Raw genomic sequence first — 9,709 nt, forward strand, 5'->3', positions numbered from 1 at the left:
GCTTAGACAGGCTTTTACTCTTTTGGGTTATTCCTCTCATTTCAGCAGTGATTGCCCTGGAAGACCTACTCGCTGGTCAGACAGGAGGGAGGGCGGTGAAGGCTCGGAAGCAGGAAGGGGCCAGCAACGGGCAGCTCTTCGGAGGCACTTGGCACTCACAGCTCCCATTGGCCTCCTCCCGCACCACGAGGATCTCACCTCTCTGAGGTGCTGCCCCAAATATCAGTGCAGTGTTTTAGGACAGTTCAAAAGTTACCTTAGCAGGACTGCTACAGACAGAGAACCTTGAGCCATATTTTATTCAGAAAGAAAGACAAGACAGAGTGAAATAGCGTTTCAACAGAGACATTTACTAGCTGAAGTAACAGTTACTGACACAGCCCCTTTAGAAAGGGCGAGGCCTTGGAAAAAACCTCGCCCCCACCCCAACATCACGGGCTCACAGGACAGAGCCAGCATACACCGGTTGCGCCACGTTATCTGTTCCGCAGGAGTTTAACTTCCACACTTCTACAAATGATGGATGGTTAGGCATTCTGCGTGTCCCCAGCAAATCAAGGCTTGGGCTCCTCTGTGCCCTTATGGTAATCGGGCGGCGTGTACTTCCCTTCCTTTATCATCTTGTTCCTCTGGTCAAGAATTGTTTTGAGACGGGTGGCCTGATAAAATGCACAAGAGAATTAACAGAGACCACACAGTAGGAGTCATAACAGTTCTGCAGGTACTTACACAGTCTCGAGTGAAAGTCCTGGCACAAATACCCAAGGAAGCTCTGTTCACACGCTGCCTGCACTATCACTTCTGTCAGGACTCCTCATACATCTACACACCTTCGCACCTTCTGCCAACATTGTGTTTTCGGGGTATCACAAAATATTTTTACTACTAATGATGAGTTTGAGTGAGAGGACAACTCTCACAGAAAGCACAGAGAAAAATGAGAGTTAACCTGCCTACAAATCTTTGGTTAAGCTGCACCATCTAAATCCCTTGTAAAACCGTGTTGTTTTCTTTCTTCTTCTGAGGCCTCTTTGTGCCACAACCCTCTCATGTACACGGAGCTCTGGTAAATTTTCTCTCTTCAGTGGAATTAAAGAGCGAAGATGCCTTCTGATGCACCCCAGCCTCCCCAGCTCCTTGGGTCCCCCCAGCCGCTGCTCCAAAGCCCAGCCCCAAGGCCTCAGCTCCTTGTGCCCCCGCTCGCCGCCCAGGCCCTGGAGGCCGCGGAGCCCCCCTCGCCCCGGCTCACCAGCTTGGTGCGGTGCATGCACTCCAGGAAGTCCTCGTACTCGGGCTGGCACTCGCGGCGGGCGCGGGTCTGGCCCAGGCCGTGCCCGCAGGCCACCCACTCGCGCTCGAAAGCGTGGCAGGCCGCGGCCGCGCCGTAGGGCTGCGCCGTGCTCTGCCGCAGCAGCCACCGGTCCACGTCGATGCCCAGCTGCCGCTGCAGGTCCCAAAACGGCATGGTGCCTGCCGCCACACGGCCGCACCGGCCCCGCTGCCGCTGCCGCCGCCGTCCTTCACAGGCCGCTCGCGACGCCGCCTGCCGTCAACCGCCGACACCGCGGCGACACCCGCGCCGCGCTTTACGGCAGGGCGTCCGCCGCGGAGCCAGCGAGACGCGCGGCACGAGCGACCCCCCGCGCCGCCGCGCCCCTGCGCTCCCCCTGGCGGCCCGGAGGGGAAGCGGCGCCGCCGCGCCCCGGCACCCCCTGCCGGCCGCCCTGCAGCCGGGAGGACCCAGGGCCCCGTCCCGCGCCCCAGTGTCCCCAGTGTCCCCCCACTGCCCCATCCCCAGTGTCCCCATCCCCTGTGCTTCATGTCCCCCCAGTGCTCCCATCCCCAGTGGGCGGGGGGGGGGGTTCGTTAGGGCTGACGAGAGCTCGGGGAGCGGGGGCAATGCCATCTTCCCCCCAGTAATACCCACACCCGGAAAACACCTCCCTCCTGGCCTCCTATTGCCGTAGCCACTCGAAAGCCCGGGGTCCCTTCGGACGCCTGGGCGCGCAGTGCTCCAGGGCCGCACTGCACAGGTTTGGGTGACCCTAACGATCAAAACCCCATTAATATACAGCTAACTGCTTATCACAGTCAAATACTCCACCACCTTCTGCACAAGGGGGATGAAGAGGCAGAGGGTTCTTCACACTAAAACCCAAACCACGCCAGACAACCATTTACTACGATTACTCTTAAAAAGAACCCAAGCCCGTTCAGCGTCCCCCACCCACCAGCCAAACCTCTTTACTACAGCACACAACACTGCACAAGCAGGAGGAACAGGATTTATGTTGCATACTTAAAAATCTACCCTGTGGGTCCCACATAAGAGCAGAAAAGGGAGAGGTCGGTGGCAGGCAGCGCAGGAGGTGCTGCCAGAGCGCTGGCGGTGCAGGACCTTTCCCCCTTGTTCCTGGTGCTGTTCAGATGATACCAGTGGGCGTGAAGACAGGGGGGACACACAGCGTCTCTGCAATCTCCCAGCCACAGGACAGGGGAGTGCAGACGCTCTCACGATCCTCTTCTGCTTGTGGCGGCTTCCCCTGAAAGAGCTGGACGGCTTCCCTGTAAGCACGAAACACCCACCAAGGATGAGTCAGGAACTCGGAGGCTCTCCCAGCACAACAGCCCCACCTGCATGGCTAGAGCTGAGCTGCCCACAGCATCTCCAGTGAAAAACTCGCTCAAGTCTGCCAGTATTTAGACACCGCGAGTTTTGCCTTTGAGACCATGTTTTTACCCTGAATCTCCAGGTGCCAGGGACTCAGACTGGACCCTCCTCCTGGATCAGAGAGCCCAGCTCAGGGCAAAGTTAGCATCTTTCACGGGAGACAGCTCAGTCCCCTCTCCCAGTTCACCCAGGATTGTCTCTTACCAGGCCACGCGGGACATGGCGTAGTTGATCTGTGGCTGGGGACACCCACCAAGCGGGGACGAAGTTGTGATGGTGTAGGCACCCATGTCCTTGAAAATCAGCCAGTCCCCGACCTGCAGCTCCGGTAGCTCCAAGCCATCAGCAATCCGGTCCTCTGCGTGCCCTGGGGGGCCCCGGAGGCTGCTGCTGTACGAGGGGTGATCTGGGCAGGGCTTCTGCAGGGGAGAAACCGAGCGGCCGCAGAGGATGAGGGCACCTGCACCACAGAGCTGTGCTGCTTTACACAGGATAAGAATCTGGCCCCAAACCTGGGGGGCTAGAGCCTGCCTTGAAGTAGTGTGACCTGCACAGAAGGCAGAAACGCAGCAGAATGGGATAGGTTTGTCTGGGTCCCACTAACCCCAGGTATCAGCCTGGGATGGCACACGAGAAGCAGCAGGTCAAGAAAGGACGAGGCCCAGAGACCACTGTCTGAAATGCCTGACCCCAAGAGCCCATAAGCCCCGAGAGCTGCTGGCTACAGCGCAAGGTTTCAGCTGCGATGTTCCCCAAGCTAAAGGCTAACAACCCTCCTGTACAGCTTCATTCCTCACAGCCCCTGCTCTCCTCTGCCACGGAGCTCGGGGCCAGCCATGGTGCAAGGGAGAGCAGGGCATCTGTGAGGGACCTGCTGGGCTCTTCCCAAGCTGGGCCAGTTCCTCACCTTGTGCAGAAGAGGCCTGGGGCAGGGGCTGTCAAAGAGGACGCAGTTAAAGGAGCCGTAGATGCCATCACTGAGGTGATACACGATGCTCTTCTTGCTGCCGGACTCTTCCTCTGCGGGGAGCAGGGAGAAGGCTCAGGAGGGCACGGACACACAGGCAGGCCCGTCCCACTGTCCCACCTACCCTCTGGCCCAGGCTGGCCCGGGGGAACTTCTTCCTTGGTAGTGATGCTGGCTGCAAAGGTGAAGGCCGAGGTGACGTAATATCGCCCTGGTCTCGCCACAACCTCCACCCCGCAGCCTTCTGGGAAATACAAGTCCAAGGCAGAGTTTATCACAGCAGCGGTCTGGATGGGGAGAAGACGTTCCCCCTTGGTTAGCTCAGCCCCTCCACACAGCGCAGCGCAGGGAGCCAGGCCCAGTGGAGACACCTAGGCCTCTCCAGCCTTGCCCTCTACCTGCCAAGTGCAGGCATCAGGAGCCAAATACCTCCTCGAACCGGGCTCTGGTGTCCTCAGGACCAGGGAATCCCCCACCGATGTCCAGGATGTGCATCCGGTAGCCCAGCTCCGTGCCCATCTCAAACGCCAGCTGGGCTTTGGCTACAGACTGAGCGAAGGCCTGGGGGTCCAGACAGTGGCTCCCAAGGTGAAAGCTGAAGGCAGAGTCCCCGTTCAGCAGGGCTCACCCGTCCTCGGGGAGAGCAGCGAGGGGACATGGCACTGGGGGATGCTCACGTCAGCCTTCCAGCAAGGCAGCTCTGTGCTTCCCTCCTGCCAGCCAGGGTGAGGCTGCCAGACCAACCCTGGGGGCCCCTCAGACCCTGTCTGCAAGCCAAACCCCCCCCCGAATTGACCCCAACCAGGGTCGATCCCCCTAGGTCCCCGCCTCCACCTCGCTCCCAGCCACTGCAGCCCTGCAAGGCTCCATGGACCCCTGACCTGCTCCAGCGGGGCAGAGCTCCCCACGGTCCTGTGCAACAGGGGCCAAGCACCCCCACAGCAAAAGGACAAGCACCGTACCTGATGCCAACAACTTCCACAGCCTGCTCCTTTGCCATCTCTAGCAAGTGCCGGCAGGACGTGAGGGTGGCCCCAAACGTCACACTCGGAAGGGGAGAGGGGCTGAAGTCAGCAGCGATACCCAACAACATCCTGTAGAGTGGAGAGATGCTACACTGAGGCATCTTTGCACCTTCCATTACCCTCAGGTGCCTCCCCAGCTCCCACTTTAACACCCCACTCCAATGATGCTGCCAGGTCCCGCATTGACACCTACCTGGCACGAGGGTGGCTCCTGGCCACCTTGTTTAGCTCCACCTCATTGTCGAAGGTCATCAGCTGCACACCATGGCTGGCTGCGTATTTGATGTGGGCAACCTGCTTGCAGGGGTTGCTGTAGAAGATCTTGTCAGCTGGAACCCCAATGCTTCGAACCTGGGCAATCTCCGCCTGTGGATAAACGGCACACGCTTGTAGGCAGGTCCCCGGGCCCAGCACTGCCCCTGCTTGGTCATGATCAGCTCCAGACCTCAGCCAGCTTGCAGCATTGCAAAGGGCAAACAGCCAGGATTATGGCCTGACCTTTTCCAGGCCAAATCACAAGAGCTTAAAGGGATCATGATGGACTTTGTCCTGGCTGGGGCAGGCAGCAGGAAGATGTTTACAAGCAGCACAAGATCAAGAGAAGAGGAAACCGGCGGAACAAGTTAGCAGGCGTGACTTTGGTGCACGTCTCCCCTGCGAGCTGCAGTGATAGAGCTAAGGCTGCAATACTGGCCTGAGCTGTAACGGCCCCTTGCTCTTCCCTCGCACTCTCTCCCCCCAGGTAACACCTCCTATTTAATTACATACAAGTAAGTGGTTTAACTTTGGATTCTCCCTGGGAATCTGGCTGTGAGCTAATGACAAGCAAGAGGGATCGGGGAGCTTTACGCTCAGCTCTAAAGCCACCAAGAGGGGAGAGTTGCAGCAGTGGTAGCACAGGGACGTGCCCTGCCACCAGTCAAGCCTGCCAGCCCGGACACCGGTTACAGGAGAGGAATGTCGGTCAAAGGGAACAAGTGCCTGAGTCACCAGGACCGGGATTTCTAGGCTGTGTCGGGAGGGTTTTGACAGCAGGGGGAGACTCCTGCCATTGTAAATGTCAGCTAGGACGAGGGAGTGGAAACCTAGAAAACAAGGGTAAGTTCAGCCACTTTCCCACAAATGCCCAAAGGACGCTCAGCCAAAGCTGTCCTCCCACAACCCTACCTTACTGGCACAGGCAAAGCCTGCCCCCAGCTCGGCCAGCAGCCGTACCACTCCTCTGCTGCTGTTGCACTTAACAGGGAAGTAAGTTTTCACGCGGGGCAAGACCTTCAGGAAGCGCAGATGTTTCTTCACAATGTCGCCAAGGTCCGCCATAAAGAAGGCTCCCTGGTCGCTCTAGGACAAGGCCAGAGTGAATGGCAGTCACCTCTCCGCGACCACCTCTGTGAAGGGGGTGACGGCTGCAGGCCCCGGGGACAGCGGAGCCCCCAGCCCTTACCGTCTGGCACAGCTCCACAAGGAGGTTCTCCAGGAGGTCTCTGGTGGTGAAGCCCTCCTCCACCATCCTGAAGTCAGATTCATCCAAGTATCCATTCATGGCCAAGATACAACACTAGTTTAAAGCTTCCTGAGCAGGGTATAGTTTCTAAGTATGCAACACACTGGAAAGAGAAAGGGAGTATTAGAGGCAGGGCCCCAGGGACTGCACCAGCAGACACCACCACCCGAACTGCAAAGTGCTCCCTGCGCGGGCTGCATGGGGCAGCACTGCCCTGGTAGAGCTCTTGGCATGCTCTCCTCTGAACCAGCCCCTCAGCTAAGAGGCCTACTGTGGGCTAAAGCATCTTCTCCAGGGGGAGGAGGGACGTTTCTCAGCAGTTCAGGGCTTTGCCTTTGCACCCAGGAGCCCTGTCTTCTTTAGCAGCAGTTCAGGCACCAACACAGTTAACAACAAAGACAACTTCGCTGTAAAGTGAGTGGCCTGTATATGCCAGAACATGTTCCTTCATGCTCCAGCTTGTAGTTAGATCTGCAGCACGTTGAACAGGGTAAAGTTCCCTTGCAATTTCCAAACAGATGAAGTCTCTCAGTCCCACCTTCCCAGTCACTCAAGCCCCATGAAAGGGGAGGCATCTTTAAAGAGCTCGCTCACACCAGCCAACCTGGAGTGGTCTGGATTCATGCTGTGGTTCCAGTTCAAGCAGGTGCACATCCCTCCCGTGACAGTGTGTGCAACAAGGGGACAAGTTAAAGCTACACGGGGTTGTTTCCTGGCTCACACACTTAGCAGTGCAGCTTTAACAACCTCTTCCCTTGGATCCAGCCCATCCCGTAACCCAGGGAGCTGAAGGCCCAGCATGAGCTTGCAGGAAACATTTCCACCCCAATAATCCAATTCTAACTCCAAGGCTTTTACAGAAACTTGGTCCCTCTGATCTGAAGTGCCTGGGAAAACAGAGGTTGCGTTTCTCAGAGCTGCACGCTGCCCCCTCCTCCGCAGAGACCTATTTACCTCATTTTGGATAGGGACTAGGAAAAGACCGCACTGACCCCAGAGCAGTAGGGCACTGTAATGCATTGAGCAAGCACCAACAGCAAACGCCAAAGATGGGGAATGGGGAGAACACTGGGCTTTGAAGCTCTCAGAGCTTTATACTTGGGAAAGGAGAGCAATTCCTCTGGCCCTTCCCTTCCCTCCTCAAAGACATCGCTGACCATCATCCAGCAGCCAGCCCTGCTTGGGCACAGCAACAACGAGCCATTAACTGGGTCATCACTGCCGGCCTTGTGCAAACATGCCCCAAGCTGCTCCCTGCCGCTTCAGACATCCCCTTCTTACCAAGATCCAAAGCCTCCCTCGCGGGTGACTAGGTGTTATGCCAGGGGGGCCCTCCGAAGAACGCCGAGCTCCCGCAGCACCCCGAGGCTTGGCTGTTGCTGGGGGTCCAAGATCTCTGGCGAGAAGCGGAGCAAGGGGTCAGCGAGGGAGAAGGAGATGGTGGGAGGCCCTCCACCCCGTTCCCAAAACTCAGCATGCGCAGGCATCCCCCTGCGGCCCCCTCCTCGCTGTGCCAGGCGAGCCAGCTTCCCCAGCACCCCCCCGTGCCCGGCGCAGGGCCCTCAGCCCCATTACCTTAAAAAGCATTTAAACGGATTATGCCCATGGGTCTCCCAAGAGAGTGAATTGGCCTCAGCGGCAGCTGTTCCTCCTGCCCCAGTCCCCCGCCTGCCTGGGGCCCCTGGACCAGCTCACCCTGCGGGGAGGGGGGGGCTCCGACCCCCTTATATCCCGCCCCCGCTCCGCCTCACAACCGTGGCCATGGCAACCGAGCCGGGCCACCCCATTGGCTGAGCCGCCTCCGAGCATCCTTCATCCCCTCCTTCCTCCCCTCCCAGCTGCGGAGCGGGGATGCCCCCCCCCCCCCCTCGTCCGCCCCCTCCCAGGGCTGCGGCTGCCTCTCCCCCACCCCGGCGGTCACCCCGGGTCTCACCGAGTCCCCGCGGCGTGGGCAGCTCGTCGGCAGCTCGTCGCCCGCGCAGAGCGCCGCGAGCCTGCATGCAGCCCGGCCCTGGCGCGAGGGTGCTCGCGGCTGCGTGTGCATCGCGTGCGCACGGACCCTCGAGGGGGAGCCGGGCCAAAAATACCTTCTGAAACGCTGCTTCCAGGGAAACAAGGCTTCCTGCAGCTTGAAGGCTGAGCAGCGTGCTTGGCTGTGACACCGGCCGGGGGAGGTAGTCGGGCAAGTTGTCAAGGACTGCTTCTGCCCTCGTTGCACTGCTGCCATTTTGGTGGGTCCCCCAGCAGTGGATCCGGCCCTGCTGTACGTGCAGACGACCCGTCTGGCTGAAGAGTCTTGTTTCACCTTTCAGCCCTGCCTGCGTTTGTGCATTTGCAAATGGCCACACTACTCCATCCCCACATACCAGAAGCTGGACAGGGGATTTGTCTTTTCCTCTCCTTGTTGATTTGCAATACCCTCCCTTGTGTCACCGGGGAGTCGATGCTCTGTGCGGGGGTAGCTGCCTCCACATAGGAGGGGATGAAGGACCTAGGGCTGACTTAACCCCAGCCATTCCTGGGTTCCTGTGTTCAACACTGTGATCTTGCCTTGGCTGCTGACTCTCCTTGAGGCTGGGGCCAAGCAAGCTCTTGTCTCCTGCAAGATCCTGGCCTGTTTTATTGGCGTCGAGGTGCCAGCAGACGCTGCCAGCCTGCTCTCCTGCATACGTGCTGTACAGACACACTGCCTGCAGTGAGCAAAGCACAGAGTCACCGCGAGTGCTGGAGGCCTCCCATGCCCACAGCGGGGCACGGGATGTGCAGGGAGCGGAGCCAGGTGGACTCCGTGGGTGGGGAATCTGCAAGGCCCGTCCTGGGGCACAGCATCTACCGGCTCTTTCATCGAGGAGAGTTCCTGGTCTCTGGCCAGGCAGGGCTGCTGCCTGGGGTTTCCCTTTGGCACTGTCTCAGCACCTTTGCAAGGAAAATCCCACTCAGCTCACACCAAACATGTTCTTTGAGGGGTGGCCCAGCACTGGGAGAGCAGCTCTGGACACCCAGAAATGACCACAGTCTCTCTTACATGTATTTTTTTTCATGCTAAGTTGCTGTGTCTCAGTCCTGTGCCACCTCCACTGATAAAACCACTGCACCTTTTGTTAGAGAAACTCAGAGCAGCGAGCTTGAGAGCTTGTGCAGGAGCACGCAGCCTTCAACCAAGTCACGCAGGACAGAGAAGAGCTGTGTGCAGAGAGCACTACAGTGGGGAGGAAATGCAGCGAGGTGCAGTGTGGTGCAAGCAGATGTGCAGGGTGATGCAGTAGCCCCTGGCAGTGCTGTGCAGTGCAGTCCACGCAGTGCAGTGCAGCGCAGTTCCTGGCAATGCAGTCCAATCCAATGCAGTGCAGACGAATGTAGCACAGTGCAGCATGAGCAGTACAGTGCAGTTCAGTGCCACGCAGTGCCGCCCATGCAATACAGTGCAGTGCCATGCAGTGTAGTATACAGCCATGCAGTGAAGCCCAGCCCACGTAGCGGCCAGCAGCCCACACTGTGCCAAACAGTTCCATGCCAAGCAGTGCCACGCCGTGCAGCCCAGG

At 58.7% G+C, this 9,709-nt stretch overlaps 2 protein-coding genes across 3 annotated transcripts; both read right to left on the reverse strand.

Moving 5' to 3' along the window:
• Positions 1-329: 329 nt before the first annotated feature.
• On the reverse strand, positions 330-1,536 carry NDUFS5 (NADH:ubiquinone oxidoreductase subunit S5). Its single transcript, XM_067311660.1, has 2 exons — positions 1,250-1,536; positions 330-659 (listed from the first exon to the last, which is right to left on the reverse strand). Exons 1-2 carry the CDS (start codon positions 1,463-1,465, stop codon positions 555-557), a joined length of 321 nt encoding a protein of 106 aa, XP_067167761.1. The 5' UTR covers positions 1,466-1,536; the 3' UTR covers positions 330-554.
• A 735-nt stretch (positions 1,537-2,271) lies between these two features.
• AZIN2 (antizyme inhibitor 2) lies at positions 2,272-9,665 on the reverse strand. 2 transcript variants are annotated; one of them, XM_013953310.2, is made up of 11 exons: positions 8,255-9,665; positions 7,449-7,563; positions 6,108-6,270; positions 5,831-6,004; positions 4,857-5,029; positions 4,601-4,732; positions 4,068-4,233; positions 3,763-3,925; positions 3,579-3,691; positions 2,876-3,090; positions 2,272-2,565 (listed from the first exon to the last, which is right to left on the reverse strand). In XM_013953310.2, the coding sequence occupies exons 3-11, from the start codon at positions 6,204-6,206 to the stop codon at positions 2,424-2,426; spliced, it is 1,377 nt and encodes a 458-aa protein (XP_013808764.1). In that variant the 5' UTR covers positions 6,207-6,270; positions 7,449-7,563; positions 8,255-9,665; the 3' UTR covers positions 2,272-2,423. The 2 variants fall into 2 exon arrangements, with proteins under 2 accessions (XP_013808764.1, XP_013808765.1); XM_013953311.2 differs by lacking the exon at positions 5,831-6,004.
• Positions 9,666-9,709: the final 44 nt, after the last annotated feature.

The sequence above is a fragment of the Apteryx mantelli genome, chromosome 27 (assembly GCF_036417845.1).
Source record: "Apteryx mantelli isolate bAptMan1 chromosome 27, bAptMan1.hap1, whole genome shotgun sequence".
Lineage (NCBI taxonomy): Eukaryota > Metazoa > Chordata > Aves > Apterygiformes > Apterygidae > Apteryx > Apteryx mantelli.